This window comes from Ixodes scapularis, unplaced genomic scaffold (genome assembly GCF_016920785.2).
Source record: "Ixodes scapularis isolate PalLabHiFi unplaced genomic scaffold, ASM1692078v2 PGA_scaffold7__128_contigs__length_106722199, whole genome shotgun sequence".
NCBI lineage: Eukaryota > Metazoa > Arthropoda > Arachnida > Ixodida > Ixodidae > Ixodes > Ixodes scapularis.
The window spans coordinates 33,750,207-33,767,256 of NW_024609882.1; the positions used below are offsets into that span (position 1 = coordinate 33,750,207).

At 48.7% G+C, this 17,050-nt stretch overlaps 1 protein-coding gene across 1 annotated transcript; it reads right to left on the reverse strand.

Moving 5' to 3' along the window:
* Window positions 1–2,890: 2,890 nt before the first annotated feature.
* LOC120841311 lies at window positions 2,891–15,896 on the reverse strand (the record flags this gene model as incomplete). Its single annotated transcript, XM_040212180.1, has 2 exons — window positions 15,707–15,896; window positions 2,891–4,917 (listed from the first exon to the last, which is right to left on the reverse strand). Coding segments are annotated over exons 1-2 (2,217 nt in total), but the record flags the coding sequence as incomplete, so codon positions are not given.
* Window positions 15,897–17,050: the final 1,154 nt, after the last annotated feature.

The following is a 17,050-nucleotide window of genomic DNA, read 5'->3' on the forward strand; positions in this document are numbered from 1 at the left end:
TCCGTAAAAATATTTAATTTAATAAAAAGTAAAGTGTTCATCAAGCCTTCTTTCAATGCGAAAACATTAACTGCCCACGGAGCGAATCTAGCGTTTTCTGTAACCGTCCGCAGCAGCGAAACGGCAGTTAAATTCCTATTAACGCAAAGCACAGCAACGCAGACTTCGTCACGGAAGCCGGCGGGGCGCTCAAGGTCAAAGCGGACGAGCCTCAGAAATAAAACGCAAAGAAAAGCAGAGCAACGCAGATGCATCGTCATGGAAGACGTGGAGCCGGCGGGGTTCGCCGCGCCTGCGCAGTGGGGGAGCGGGATGTCACCGTCGGAGCGCCGTGCGAAAAACGAAGGCGTGGCGCGTTGCTTGTAGGAATGCGCTGCGTGTAGGAATACTTTTGCATTCCTACTCATAAGCAGTCTTAAGTGTCTTTAGCGTACGCTTCACTTTAATGACTTGGTTCATCACTTAGAGCCGTCGGAATGCTTAGAAGCCCTTTAAGAATTAAATATTTGCAAGAACACAACTACGATGTAGCAATTTCATGCAGATATCTGCGTTCTACGTACCCTCAAGATAATACAGAATATTTAATTATGATTGGAAGATTTTAAATACAAAATTCTGCACAATCTGTGAAGACAACACAACGTTTCCTCTTGTTGTAAGAGGTTTCAAATATCGTCAGCAATTTCATAGAATATGGCCAGAACATAGGTATAGGGTGTTCAAGAAATATTCATAGCCAATAAACCTGTCAGGCTGTACGTAGTGACTTTTTTGGCCCCTCTTGCACCCTGTGCCGTCAGACATCAACTACATTAGGCGTTCCTCCCACCTTCGCATTTGGGTCTTCAAAAGGTTTTGGCTAGCAGTCTTCGCAGCGACGGCTTCAACATGAAGTCTTGTGGTGCATTGGTGCTATAGCAGGCTGAAAGTCGAGCAGCAGCGCACAAGTTGGCGGCATTTAAGTTGACGGTAGAACTCGCGCGAGCTCCCCGTTGTCGTAGCTTCTCTTCCCGCTTATACATCCCCATCTGACGCGGCACGTTTCGACGAAAATGTCGAAAGGAAGAATTCACTCGAGACACATACTCTTGTCGGCATAGCTAGAGGGACGACAAAAGTCCCTTGTGTTTCCCAGCCGACTTCCAAACGTGTTCGTAGAAAATCTGCACTCGTGACAACATGCTTTTGGTATGTGAGAAGGCAATTTTCAAAAAGTCAAATTGGACGTTTTAGTGATTTATACAGCGTAAGGTTGGTCTGCCAGTGGGGGCGACACTGGTTTACACTTTAGATGAGCAATTTTGCCAGTGCAGTTAGACTGCTAACCTGGGGGTCTTTAACGTGCTCACGCAGTAGTAGAGAGTTTTAGTAGATCGTTCCCATGACTCCGATAACGATGTCCCGATACTTCGCCACCGCCTCCCTGGCGCATACATAGTATCGTTATCGGGGCTATCGGAGGTATCGGAACGATCTACTAAAACTCTCTAATGATACACGACCGCACGCCGGTACGATGCTCATCCAGATCGAAACGGGCAGGGGTGGGGCTCGAACCCAGGATCCCTGGGTTCTGCAGCGCGAGCTTTCGCTCCACGCGCGTCAAGCTGGGTGTGCGCTTTAGCCCACTCGGCCACCGATCCTTTTTTTTTTTTTGTCTTTATTGCGAGATTTCGACAGTGAACACAGATTCACAATGCACGATAAATTTCACTTGATCATGCACAATATTATATTGACGACGTTAGTGAAGGCGACGATAGAACGTCGCCTTTAAGGTTTGGAGAGGCGGTGAGAATTGTTAAAATTCTCTCATCATTGACAGCTTCAAAAAGGCAGGCAACCACTCCAGGTCCAGACATACTTTCTCGTACACAGCTGCTATCAAGTTTACATTTTCCATGAAATAATACCGTACTGGACGGGCATCCAGATCCGCGTGACGAACTGCCATCCTACATCTCCAAATAGCATGCAGACCCAGTAAAAATACGAGGTCATATGGGAAAGGCGTCCCTTCCACAGACAAGAAGCCTATTCCACGAGCCGTGAGCGGTAGGTCTTTTTTGAGAGTGCGTTGGAGCACGTCCCAGAACAGGATAGCATCCCAGCAGTCCAGGAACACGTGCTCCACGGTCTCCGGTTTCTTTCACAAAATACAATCCTCGCCCCATGGTACAAACACGCCCTTTTTTGCTAACCATGTCTTTACTGGAAGCGTGTTGGTATGTAGTTTAAAATAAAAGGTTTTCACAGATCCGGGAACTAGCATTCTTTTCACGCGGGGAAAGCACATCACGGTCAGTACTGTCGGAGAACAAAGAGCGATACAATGGGACGGGAAACAGGCTTTCAACAAGATCTCGCTTCAGACGCATTCCTGTGACAGAGTTTAAGTACTCTCTTGAAAATCGCACACTAAGACATTGGTACGCACAAACAACCTCTCTAAGAAAGCCCGTTACTTGGCCTTCGCATGTGTCACATGTCGAATCAATGAACTCGGGTAGCTCTCTGAACAACCGTACTTGAATGAGAGTTCTCAGAAACGGGTCAGCCTGGTCTCGCAAAAAGAAAAAACCTCGATACCAGCTGTCGTATAAACAAATGCGACAAACTAAGCCCCCCCGACTTCACGCGGCGAAAAAGTAGTGTTGACGATTGGGCTAGTTGGTCATTCATATTAGCGGAAAACAAACAGCGCAAGGACAAGGACAGAGTAGAAGGCGGTAGACGCACACAGCGCTGACTTACAACTGAGCTTTATTGGCACTGACAACCTGTATAAATACACAATTTGCCCTGCCCAAAAGCCAAGAAAAGAAACACAAGAGGAGGACTACACGTGTTCCTAGAGTCATCTGCAGGCGCCGTTGCTCTCCGATCTGAGTAGAAAAATACACTCCTTTTCCGTCAAGGCAAGTGACGGGGCACTAACACACTCAGAGCCCGATTGTCCAATGGCGCGGGCTTCTATAATCTCACGTGTCAGTTTATCTTTTTGTTTACTGATGACCGTGCATCGTTCAAAAACCGGAGTACATCCGCAATCGCGGCAATGCACCCCAAGGTGCCCCGACACAACCTGAGACACATTATATCGATGCTCTCTTAAACGCTCATTAAGACAACGTCCCGTCTGCCCTATGTATCTCCGGCCACAGGACAGGGGAATAGAGTAGACAACACCCGCAACGCATGTAACAAACTGGCTTTGGTGTTTCTTGGCGCACACCTGTCTCTCTATTACATGAGAGTTCACTCTTTTGCACATCATAGATAGCTTGTCTGGAGCCGAAAAGACCACGTGAACACCAGCTCGGCGTCCCACTTTTTTCAGATTATGGGATATTTTGTGTAGGTACGGTAGTACTGTGATGTTCCTGTTTTTCCTGTTAACTTGTTCAGCATTCTCAATCCGTCTTCTCTTTAGTAGAGTTTCTGCGACTGCCGTTAAGAGGCGCAACGGGTAGCCCGCGGCCGTGAGCCTCGCTACTTGATTCTTAAAGCTATCCTTGACTAAGTGAAAGCATGATTTATTAAGGGCGTTTTTAAAGCAAATGTTGATGATTCCCCTTTTTACCAGTTTAGAGTGGGCAGACGAAAACGACAGGAGGGGTTTATTACTCCTTGGTTCATAAAGCCAGCAGGTGTGTGTGGGGAGACACTGCAGCCTAAGGTCTAAAAATCTTATGGAACCGTTTACTGGTAATTCATGCGTGATAACCAGTGGTTCCAAGCATTTACTAAAAGTGGCCAAAACCTCAGAAATTTCGCCAGCAAAGTGGTCTGAGTCACAGTCAACAAGCACTAAGTAGTCATCTACAAACCTAAAAACCTTTTTTACCCTAGAGCCTTCAAGTCTATTAGATAAAATTCTGTCATAAAATGCAAGATAAATATTGCTCAATACGGGAGCTAAACAGGAACCGATGCATATGCCGTTTTTCTGAATGAAAGTCTCTCCATTCCAAGTTGTAAATGTCGACTTTAGATAAAAGGTTAAAAGCTCCAAGAAGTCTCTTACCCCCAGACCACATTCATTTTGAAACGCTACACACCCGTGGTTGTCAATACACTCTTCGACGCACATTAAAAGCTCCGTGTGTGGAATCGAGTAGTATAAGTCCTTAATGTCTACGGAACATGCTGAGAGGCATTGGTCAGGGCATTGTTTAAGGAAGTCTATTATCTGCTCCGAGTTTTTTACCTGAAAAGGGTCGTCAATAACTAAAATGTTCAATTTCGTTTGTAAAAACATGGCCACCGACTTCTGCCACGTTCCAAATTCGGATACTATAACGCGTAGCGGACAGTTGGCTTTGTGCGTTTTAGCTGAAAAAAACAGATCCAGATTCAGGCCTCTGCCCTTATCGACCGCTAGGGCTAGTTTATCTAAACTCAGCCGTTTGCAAAGTTTACGTGCTTCAATTTTTACTTTTGCTAGGGACACGTCATTCCTGCGTACAAACGTGGCCTCTATAGCGTCTAAAGCTTTCGAGTTGAGCATGCCTTTGGGTAGTACTACAAAGCCCCCCTCCTTATCAGCAGGTAACAAAGACAGGGCGTTATCCTTTAGGTAAGCGACTGTGGACCGCACAGGGACCCTGCTACCAGACGGCCTGCACTGCAGCAATACGTCTACACCATCCGCAATGCACCTGTCCGCCTCAGACTCCGCAGCTCGTCCCGACACTTGCCTTACCAGAGACAACAACTCTGGGGGCGACTTTCTCGGCTCGACGGCGAACTTGGGGCCGTGGCTCAGCACTTGTTCCACTTGTTTTGGAAGGCGGACGTCACCCAACTTGTGGACCTTGTTCCCCGTAGCCGCAGGACGCCTCCCAGGGATGCTCGCTCGAAGAAGAGGCAGTGTTTGCTGCCAGAGGAAGTCAGCCAAAAATATCCCAAAATCTGAAAAATCACACAAAATATCCCATAATCTGAAAAAAGTGGGACGCCGAGCTGGTGTTCACGTGGTCTTTTCGGCTCCAGACAAGCTATCTATGATGTGCAAAAGAGTGAACTCTCATGTAATAGAGAGACAGGTGTGCGCCAAGAAACACCAAAGCCAGTTTGTTACATGCGTTGCGGGTGTTGTCTACTCTATTCCCCTGTCCTGTGGCCGGAGATACATAGGGCAGACGGGACGTTGTCTTAATGAGCGTTTAAGAGAGCATCGATATAATGTGTCTCAGGTTGTGTCGGGGCACCTTGGGGTGCATTGCCGCGATTGCGGATGTACTCCGGTTTTTGAACGATGCACGGTCATCAGTAAACAAAAAGATAAACTGACACGTGAGATTATAGAAGCCCGCGCCATTGGACAATCGGGCTCTGAGTGTGTTAGTGCCCCGTCACTTGCCTTGACGGAAAAGGAGTGTATTTTTCTACTCAGATCGGAGAGCAACGGCGCCTGCAGATGACTCTAGGAACACGTGTAGTCCTCCTCTTGTGTTTCTTTTCTTGGCTTTTGGGCAGGGCAAATTGTGTATTTATACAGGTTGTCAGTGCCAATAAAGCTCAGTTGTAAGTCAGCGCTGTGTGCGTCTACCGCCTTCTACTCTGTCCTTGTCCTTGCGCTGTTTGTTTTCCGCTAATATGAATGACCAACTAGCCCAATCGTCAACACTACTGAACTTCATTTCTAATACAACGGGCCCTATTCAGTGTTTATCCGTGGACCCGAGTGTCCTGGTGGCTATAACTGCTGGCGCTGTATGCCGTTCCCGGGTGCTGGCTTTTTCCATTCGTCACCGAATCCTGCCACTGGATGTCCTGATATTGTTCGGTGGTTGCCAGCCCTCGCCTGGCCATGGGATGAGGATATGCAAGATCCTACGCACCGAGTGCCAGCGGCAGATACGGCTGTATCGTGAGTGCCTACACCTACGTCTTCGTGCGGGTGACCGTTCGTCCTGCGGTGGATCGCGGTGGCGGGAGCTCTCACGTACCATCGACAGAACGGCTGACTTCCTCTGGCAGCAAACACTGCCTCTTCTTCGAGCGAGCATCCCTGGGAGGCGTCCTGCGGCTACGGGGAACAAGGTCCACAAGTTGGGTGACGTCCGCCTTCCAAAACAAGTGGAACAAGTGCTGAGCCACGGCCCCAAGTTCGCCGTCGAGCCGAGAAAGTCGCCCCCAGAGTTGTTGTCTCTGGTAAGGCAAGTGTCGGGACGAGCTGCGGAGTCTGAGGCGGACAGGTGCATTGCGGATGGTGTAGACGTATTGCTGCAGTGCAGGCCGTCTGGTAGCAGGGTCCCTGTGCGGTCCACAGTCGCTTACCTAAAGGATAACGCCCTGTCTTTGTTACCTGCTGATAAGGAGGGGGGCTTTGTAGTACTACCCAAAGGCATGCTCAACTCGAAAGCTTTAGACGCTATAGAGGCCACGTTTGTACGCAGGAATGACGTGTCCCTAGCAAAAGTAAAAATTGAAGCACGTAAACTTTGCAAACGGCTGAGTTTAGATAAACTAGCCCTAGCGGTCGATCTCTGCCCTTGTTTTTTTCAGCTAAAACGCACAAAGCCAACTGTCCGCTACGCGTTATAGTATCCGAATTTGGAACGTGGCAGAAGTCGGTGGCCATGTTTTTACAAACGAAATTGAACATTTTAGTTATTGACGACCCTTTTCAGGTAAAAAACTCGGAGCAGATAATAGACTTCCTTAAACAATGCCCTGACCAATGCCTCTCAGCATGTTCCGTAGACATTAAGGACTTATACTACTCGATTCCACACACGGAGCTTTTAATGTGCGTCGAAGAGTGTATTGACAACCACGGGTGTGTAGCGTTTCAAAATGAATGTGGTCTGGGGGTAAGAGACTTCTTGGAGCTTTTAACCTTTTATCTAAAGTCGACATTTACAACTTGGAATGGAGAGACTTTCATTCAGAAAAACGGCATATGCATCGGTTCCTGTTTAGCTCCCGTATTGAGCAATATTTATCTTGCATTTTATGACAGAATTTTATCTAATAGACTTGAAGGCTCTAGGGTAAAAAAGGTTTTTAGGTTTGTAGATGACTACTTAGTGCTTGTTGACTGTGACTCAGACCACTTTGCTGGCGAAATTTCTGAGGTTTTGGCCACTTTTAGTAAATGCTTGGAACCACTGGTTATCACGCATGAATTACCAGTAAACGGTTCCATAAGATTTTTAGACCTTAGGCTGCAGTGTCTCCCCACACACACCTGCTGGCTTTATGAACCAAGGAGTAATAAACCCCTCCTGTCGTTTTCGTCTGCCCACTCTAAACTGGTAAAAAGGGGAATCATCAACATTTGCTTTAAAAACGCCCTTAATAAATCATGCTTTCACTTAGTCAAGGATAGCTTTAAGAATCAAGTAGCGAGGCTCACGGCCGCGGGCTACCCGTTGCGCCTCTTAACGGCAGTCGCAGAAACTCTACTAAAGAGAAGACGGATTGAGAATGCTGAACAAGTTAACAGGAAAAACAGGAACATCACAGTACTACCGTACCTACACAAAATATCCCATAATCTGAAAAAAGTGGGACGCCGAGCTGGTGTTCACGTGGTCTTTTCGGCTCCAGACAAGCTATCTATGATGTGCAAAAGAGTGAACTCTCATGTAACAGAGAGACAGGTGTGCGCCAAGAAACACCAAAGCCAGTTTGTTACATGCGTTGCGGGTGTTGTCTACTCTATTCCCCTGTCCTGTGGCCGGAGATACATAGGGCAGACGGGACGTTGTCTTAATGAGCGTTTAAGAGAGCATCGATATAATGTGTCTCAGGTTGTGTCGGGGCACCTTGGGGTGCATTGCCGCGATTGCGGATGTACTCCGGTTTTTGAACGATGCACGGTCATCAGTAAACAAAAAGATAAACTGACACGTGAGATTATAGAAGCCCGCGCCATTGGACAATCGGGCTCTGAGTGTGTTAGTGCCCCGTCACTTGCCTTGACGGAAAAGGAGTGTATTTTTCTACTCAGATCGGAGAGCAACGGCGCCTGCAGATGACTCTAGGAACACGTGTAGTCCTCCTCTTGTGTTTCTTTTCTTGGCTTTTGGGCAGGGCAAATTGTGTATTTATACAGGTTGTCAGTGCCAATAAAGCTCAGTTGTAAGTCAGCGCTGTGTGCGTCTACCGCCTTCTACTCTGTCCTTGTCCTTGCGCTGTTTGTTTTCCGGCGAAAAAGGTTATCTCGTCTAGTTCTATCCCAGGTAGACTGCCATATGTACACGGCCATCACACAGTGCATGTGTTGCAAATGCACACGAGTGCAGTGCAGAACCTGTAACAGGTACCAAATCTTTGCAACAAAAACTAAATTACACACCGTTGCCCCTGCGAAGATAGAAAATTCCTTGCCACCCCACTTCGCGGCTTTAAGACTCATCTCCTCTGTTTTGTTACGCCAGAGCTCGTTGCTTTCACGGTAATTGTTCAAAGGCACTCCCAAGTATATACCGTGCTCTGTAGACCACTGAATAGATTCAAACACACGCGGAGTCACGTCCCAGTGGCCGTGCCAGATCCCCAAGCATTTCGCCCAGTTCACAGCACAGGCTGTTTGCGCGCAGTATGATCTCGTGAGTTGAACAGCCGCTGAGACGCTTTCTCTATCACTACAAAAAATCGCAACATCATCTGCGTACGCTAATATTTTAACATTACATGAATTTAAAGAAAAATCACGTATTTTCCCACTCTTTATGACACTGAGGCAGTAGGGCTCAAGAAATATGGCGAACAACAACGGCGAAAGTGGGCACCCTTGTCGAACAGAGTATAACACAAAAATGCGTTTAGTTACTTGTTTGTTAATTATAAGACTAGTCCTGCAGTCACTATAGGCCATATTTACTCCATCAAAAATAATTTTACCCACGCCAACATGGTTTAGAATGCAAAAAAGAACATCATGGGACACTCGATCAAAAGCTTTTTCAAGATCGACTTGCAACAGAGCAACTTTCCGGAAATTAGCATCACATAGTTCCAACACACTACGCGCAACATGAATGTTACTCATAATTGTACGTTCCTTGATACCGCACGTTTGATGTTCTCCCACCACATCTCCAATCACCGATTGCATTCGTCTCGCAAGGATTTTCGTTAGAATCTTATAGTCCGTATTAGCTAGTGTAATGGGCCGGTAATTGGCTACATTACGAAGTTTATTAGTGTCTTCACTTTTGGGAATAAGGACTGTGTGGGTAAATAAGAAGGAAGGCGGAAAAACTTGGTTTTCATAACACTCGCGATACACTTGTAACAAAATACAAGCTAAATCTTTTTTATACTTTTTATAAAAGGCAGCACCCAAACCATCAGGGCCCGGTGATTTTCCGCTTTGCAAATCATCAATGGCACTTTCTACTTCGGACACACCTATCGGCTGGATCGCTAGGTTGGACATTTGAGAAAAGGTACATGGAAGTGACGTAATGCAAAGGAGGAGCGTATCCTAGCAACACTCACGTGGCGGCTCTGCCCACTTTGACGCCGCTACGTCATCGCAAACTTGACACCCGTCACCCGTTTCAGCGACGTCCGGAGCCAACCACCGACGAGCGGAAGTAGCTACGCATTCCCTGAGGCGTCCCTACGCGCGGGATACGGGGTAGGATTTACTACGACGCGGGGAGCAGTTCCTGCGTTTAGCGAAAGAACGGCAACCAATCCTGTGCGTCGCTGACCGTCGCATCTGTTCTAGTACAGGTAAAAGTATTGAAAAACAATCAAAACCTTTTGGGCGTTGTTAAAACAAACCGCTTTTTTGTACCCTTTTGCAATACATTTAAGAATTAATTGGAGAGAAAGTTGTTCCAATATTATGCGGGATGTGCCCTACGCGCCTTCTTCAAACCAAAATGTCGAACCACGAAGAGCCGGGTGTGCCGGGGGCAGCGGAGGGGTCGGCGGAACTAGGGTGCCTGCATGTCTGTCTGTCTCAGGGTGAAGACATCCATTGTTGCCCTGAATGTGCCAGCGCGTGACGCTCTCGCGCACTCGGTGCGTAACTTGGGCGGTAAAATGGCGTCTATGCATTAGCCAAAGCTACGCGCTCGAGCTGAGTGACACCGGATTTCGCGCACTTCAAAATGCATAAAAAAAAAGATTGGGCGGAAAAATGGCTGAGATGTCACCACTCAAGCAAAGCGCGCGTGTGTATGAAGGCACTCTAGGCGGAACCAACGGGGAGCGCGCGAGTGACGGCTGCTTTAGTCAGAAACAATTTTTTTATCTTTCGAGAACTTGCTATTGCTGTGCTCAAATAAGAATGTTTGGCGCAACATCTGTGATAATTCTTTCAAAGTGGTCCAGTGTTTATATGGTGGTATGCTAGTCAGAGAATATATATATATATTTTTTTTTTCCTTTCGAAATTTAACTATGGTGCTCAAATAAGAGCAGAGTGTTCAACAAGATATCTGTGATATATACTTAAGATTGCCCAATTGCTTACATGGTTCCAGTTGATGCTCAGTTTTACTTCCAAGAATGAAATATTACATTCCATGTTATCACACTTTTATTCATGAAGTCACAGGTTTTTCTTTAAGAAATAAAGCAATTTTCAAAACAAACTACATGTGCACTGTCTTGAGATAACACTATCACCTAACTTTGATGAAGTACCATAAAAGAGGTAATAAAATGGAGCAGAAGGCAAGACGCTTTGAAGCATTTGTAAAATGAAACAATGTCCATGACAACAATATCCCTGGTTCAATCAGCAACTAAGAAAGCAATCTCTGCAAAAGCAAGCATTTCTTTCTAGAGGTAGTCTAAATTACTTCTGAGTTCTTTGCAGGGGCAATCCAGATGACCATTTGGTCTGGCGATTAAACCTCCGAACCTTTTCTGTCACTGTCGACTGCGTCTCGTGCCTTCTGCTCATAAAAATAATAAAAAAAAGGCTGTATCGATTTCACCGCGATGCACTCGACACGTATCCGGAGGCAGCACGCTGGCTGTGCGACGAACTTCACAAGGTGTAGGAGCTGAAGAGAGTATGTAGCTTGTGGCCGGCCATGACTGTGGAGCAGGAAGCGAAGTGTGCACTTCACGGCTTCCACGGGGAGGGCTTCACTGAGGGCAAGGATGTGACGGGGTCCTTGGTGGTCAGGACCTCAGTCGTGGTGGCGAGAGGTTCCCTGTCGCTGGCGGCGTCCGTGCTGGGCACCACCCCAGCGAGGGCGCTGAGGGGCTTCCCGACGGTGTCCCTGGTGGTCGGGACTACCGTCGTGGCGGCGGACCCCTTGCGTGTGGCGCTCCGCACGGGCACGTCTGCGGCGGGTTCCGAACCGGGCGACAAGGCGCTGCCTCAGAGCCTTCCCCCTGTCCGAGAGGCCGACCGGAAGGCCGACCGGAAGGCCGACCGGAGGGCCGGTAGGAGCCAGCCTCTCGGGAGCCGACGCTGACCTCTCTGAGCTCGGCTCAGAACCGTCCGAGCTCGGCTCAGACTCCAACTCTGACTCTTCAGGGTCGGAGTCTGACTCCGGTTCTGGCTCGCTCGATGCAAGGCAGATGTTGTGGAGCACTGCACATGCCGAAATAATGGCGGTGGCTGTTGAAGGGTGGTAATACAGAGCCCGGTGCCTTTGCAGACACCAGAATCTGTTTTTCAACAGCCCGATGCAGCGCTCCACAACAGACCTGATCGAGGAATGCGCCTTATTAAACCGGCCGCAAGCGGTGGAGGTCGCGTGGTTCCCGGGGACAGGGGTGATGAGCCAAGGCTCCAAGGGGTAGCCGCTGTCACCTGCACATGTAGAGGATGGAACATATTACATTCCTTACTTTTTAAAATAAAAGGCAAGAAAACAGCTGTGTGCAACTATGTCAATTATAATGTAACTTAAGTGTGACTTAAAAGTGTGTTAATATTTCTGCACTACAGTATCAGTTTACATTATGATTACTTACCACCAGCTTGCCTGCAAACTCCCTGTTATTTCATGTAACTATGTGTTTTCCTGGTGGGTTGTATGGGATGTGTGCACGATTCCTTGGGGGTGCTGTGTTGTATGCAAGTGCATTATTAGGCCCTTGCATCCGACAGATAAAAGCTCTGTTGCTTTTGGGAGTGTGGCCGTGACCTTAGGCACGGGCAGAGCAGAACACGCTGGCCTTGTCTTTGGCAAGCAAGGGGATAAGGCGCCAGTTCGACGAACCTCTTTCCTAATCCTCGGTGGAGTTGGAGATGGGGAAAAGAGAGGGGGTGGTTAGATTGGAAAGGAGTCAGGTCCTGTTGGGACACGGAGGGTCTAATAGGAGGAGCTATATAGGCAGACCGAAGAAGAAGGGTCAGGGAAAAGAATCCAGTGTGTGGGACAGAGACGACCCGAGGACAGATTTGGCGAGCCCCAAGTGGCCAAGGAGGAATTGATCCCATTCCGTACAAACTGACGACCGTCAAAGCGACCAGGCGAGCCCCCAGGTATCAGTGAAAGAGCTCCAACTTCATGCAGAAACCAACCAGCAAGAGGGTACAGGCAGACAGTAACAGTGAGTGGGCCGAACCGGACAGCGACTCGCACTGCGGTCGCATGCCTTGCATAGTCTATCACTGTCGTGAGATTGGTGTAGTGTGGCTTTCGTAGCCTGCAGAGTGTGAGAGTTATGTGGACATAAACAGAGATTAATGGCCAAACTTTGGGTGTTGTCTCACTTCAAGGAGTTCCAGCAACTGTGTCTGTGTGCCTCACAACAAGCACAGTACGTGTGGTACTGTGGCTTTCAAGCAGTGGGAGCCACCGTGTGCGTAAGGTATGAATTTAGTATGCTCACCAAGCAGGAACCGGCCGTCGCGTGGCAGCTGCCCTTGCTCGAGTTGGTTTCGGAGCCAGGAAAATTGCCACACGAAGGAGTCGTGCACCGACCCGGGATACCGTGGGTCGATGCACATTATCCGGCAGTCGGCGTCACACACCTGAAAGTGAGAGAGATATTGACATGTAATTACCTGAATCCACAAGTAGTAGATTGTACTTGTGGTTCACAAAGCAGTCGCAATTTCAGAACCTTTTAAGTTATTTTGTCTGACACATGTATGTCAACACACCTTCCTGGATGCAAGGTACAACTAACTACGTTGAAACAGAAATAATGTTTTTTTTTTTTGTTTTTTACGGAAGCTTTAACAGACAAGTATTATTTTTGGGAGAAGCGTCTCACGGCTCACATGCTACGTAGAGCACACGCTCGCGCAGTCGTGAGACCCCACAGCCCGCAGTCATAAAACGGCATACTTAAACCGTATCGGCAATACGTTTTTTTTTCTTTCTACAGATTTGGGGCGCGTTTTGACAACGTAACATGAGTGTACTTACCACCATCACGTTGAGGGCGTAGAAGTACTTGCGGCACCAGTACGCCGCCTTCGTGACGGTGGGGTCGTTCTTGGACGGGCCGACGATGGAGACCATGGTCCCGTCCACGCAACCGATGACGCCGGGTATCCTGTCGAGCAGCCTGAAGCCCTTCTCCGCGTCGAACCTCCCGCTCGGCGTCTCGGGGAAGTGGATCCAGCCACGCTGGACCCCGAGACGACGCACGATAGCGACGGACACGGCGCGGACCGCAACGCTGACTGTCTTTTGGTCCCGCGCTACGTGTTCGTCGCTCGCCACCATGCCTTGGAAGCTCCCCGTGCCGTAGAAGCGCAGTGCACACAACACTTGAAGCTCCACAGTCATGACCGTCCACGAGGTACGCACCCTCCTCACCTCCGGTTCCTCGCGAAGTTCGTCGCACAACCACCGCACCACGATCTTGGGCAGGCGGTATTGCTTCCGAAAGATCTCCTCCGGGAGCTCGAATGCATCGCGGTGTTCCCGATACAGCCTATCGGGCGAAAAAAAAAGCTCTATTAAAGAAAAAGTCGAATTGACGAGACGGCGACGCCTCGCCGCCGAAAACATGCAGCCAATGACACCTAGTTCCGAGCAAGTACCTTTTGAAACGTACTCGGTACAAAACGAAACGTCATTTTGTTGTCACGTCCGGTAGCCGACTCCGCCCAGTTTTGCCGACTCCGCCCACATTTTTCTAGGGAAATTACGTCACTTTTGTTTCCAACCAATCAGACGTGATGACGTTACTTCCGTGTACTAAAAAAAGGTACATGTACAATGTCGAACCTAGCTATCCTGTTCTAACCATTCTTTTATTTCACTACCTATTTTTGGCAGAAGGGGCAACAAATTTTCTGTGAAACCTTCTTCTTTTGGGGCTTTGTGACTCAGCAAGTTTTCGTAGAATTCAAGAAAGGCTCCCTCAATTATGCTAGAGTCACGCGTCGTGGTACCCTGATAATCAATTTCAGTTATTTCATTGGCGCGTGCGTATCTCTTTTCTGTGGCTAACGCTCGTTTTGTTGGTGCTTCACCCGCGAGAAACTTTTCTGCCCGGGCACGTATTATCGCAACACTGTAGTGCTCAGTATCTATGAACTGTAGCTTGCTTTTTATTTTATTAATGTCATCTATAAATAACCCTGGGGATTTACACTCTTCTGGAACAAGCTCCTCTAAGGTTGAGCACAGCTGCTTTTCCTCTTTCTCTTTCTCCTACTTTAGAGTGGTTGATCTTTCTATAGCGTCCATTTTAACTACTCGTTTAAATTCTTCCCATTCTCCGGTCATCTCGCTCCCGCAGATTTTCCTAAAATTTTCAATTCTTGCATTTATCTTGTCGTTAAACTCCTCGTCGTAAAGGAGCTTGTAGTTCATTTTCCAGCTGTGCCGATCAAATCGGTGTCGTTCTTTTCTTTTTGATCCTAACCCGAAAGCCACGAGGCAGTTGTCGCTAAAGCACACTTGGTCGACACTATAGTGTTCACACAGCGGAACTAGCTCAACTGACACGTATGCTCTGTCTAGCCGTGCGTGGCTACTTCCTTGGAAATGTGTGAACTGCACGCCCTTCGTGCCCTTTACGCAATGTGTCATGTCCTCCAAGTAATGCTCATTTACCAGTTCATTCCAGATATCGCCACTGCTATCCCTCCGGCGACTATGAGGGGTCCTGTCTTCTGGAGCACATGTACTGTTAAAATCCCCCACCACCACAAGCAGTCGTTCGCACTTTAAATATTCCGCTATACTTTAAAAAAAAATGGCATCGTTCCGTCTCTACAGTCGGTGCGTAGATACAGATTATACGAAACTTTTGATCTGAAAAGCAAATATCACAATACACGACTCTTCCATCTTCACGCGAAGCAACATTCTCAACAATGATACCTAAAGAATTTTTCAAAAAGATGCATACACCTCCCGACCTCCCTACCGCATGGCTTACGCATACATCGTATCGCGACTCAATTTGGGGCACCATCTGCTCGGTCTGCTCCTCGCTCTCAATCTTGGTTTCCTGGACCGCTATCACGTCGAGGTCGTTTTCCAAGAACAACCTTCTGAGCTGGCGCTGCATTCACCTTGCAGACAGTCTTCTTACGTTCAGGGTAGCTATACGCAGTGCGACCTCGAGCTGTTTCATAGCCTTAAAAACTTAGGAGCTTATGACCTTGCGCCAGCTATCAGACACTTGCCAATCAGGGGGGTAGCGGGGAACCAGCTTACTGTGACAGCCGGTCTTCACGAGCCCTCGACGGCGAGCGGCTGCGTGTCGTATAGCGTCCTTTTTTCCCGGCGAGCTTCCACTGATATTCCAGGCGTCGCAGGTACCTGCTCGCTGGCGGCAGCACTGCGTGCACCCAAGTGCTCTAGTCGCCGCTTCGAAGTGATCGCGTCCAGGGACATTTCCTCGCTGGGGCTGTTCTCCGGCGCCACTTCCTTTTCCTTACACGTAGCCGTTTCCTCCGCTGCTTCCTCTACTGTAGCTGCATCCGAACCGGCTGAGTGCTTGAAATCCCCCGTGGTGTCCTGGAGCTTCGCGGTCCGCATCTCGGCTGGCGCTGTGACCACAAAAGGCTCCTTTTCTCTCTCAGGTTTCCCTTCGCACTCCTTGCTAGCGGTTACTATTGCCTTTGAAGTCGCCGACGCTACAGACGCTTGCGTTGAGGGCGCCGCCGCCTGTTCCGCCTCTTGTTCGTCTATCACAGGCTCGTTCGTGTCTTCCTCGGCCTGGCGTCCTCCTGCGACTCGAGCATAGAATCGAACGCAGTCTTGGCGTTCGTGACCATATCCACCGCACTCACTACAGGGAGGCGCCCTACAATCACGGCGAATGTGTCCAGACCGTTTGCACCGCAGGCACAGTGGTGCACGTCCTGGAACAACCACAAGTACAGGGCCGCCGGTGAACCGAAGCTGGTGAGGCAGGCTTTCCAGCGTCATGCATTCCTTCAGTGACAGCGTGCCACCCGGGTCGACGACTCGACGCCGTCAAACCCGTCGATGTGCCCATTTTCTCGGGTTATCTCTCTCACTACGCCAAACTCCTCCAGTGTCCTTTTCAGGGCGTCGTTGGGCACGTCGAAAGGCACCCAGTGAAGCTTGAGTCGGACCTCTCGTCGATCAGGGTCCATCGGCACACACCAACCTTGAACTTGCCAGACATCATCAGTTTCTCCTTGGCAGCAGTCGACTTGAGGCGGACAATCCAAACGTGCCCCATCTGGAACACTCCCATACCGGTCACGTCGCTCAGGACGCCAAGTTGCCGCAAAGGTTCCCTGAAATCTTCAATGCGGTACGGCCGCACTCCGATGTCAGCCTGCAGAAATGCCGTGCATTTCGAAGAGTCATTCGCCTGTAGCGTCGGCAGAATAAACCGATAATCAGCAGGAAGATCCAAAGCCCTATCACCGCGTCCAAGCAGGGACGCTTGCTTAGCTCCAACGGAGCTCATGATTCCGCGTGCGCTCTCGACGACGTTCGAAATTGGAATGCGGCCACCGATCCCCCCCTACTTATAGGCATCTTAAGTGCTCTGCGTTTTCCTTTCTCGATTCATTTCCTGTCCACAAAGATGCAAATCCAAAAAGCGTTGGCACGCCCCCGATACTACCTTTTATCCACAAATGTTCCCTACAGTCTTCCTTGACTCTCTTTTAATCATGTCCTTCCACCAATACCCATAATCATAGACCTTTCCC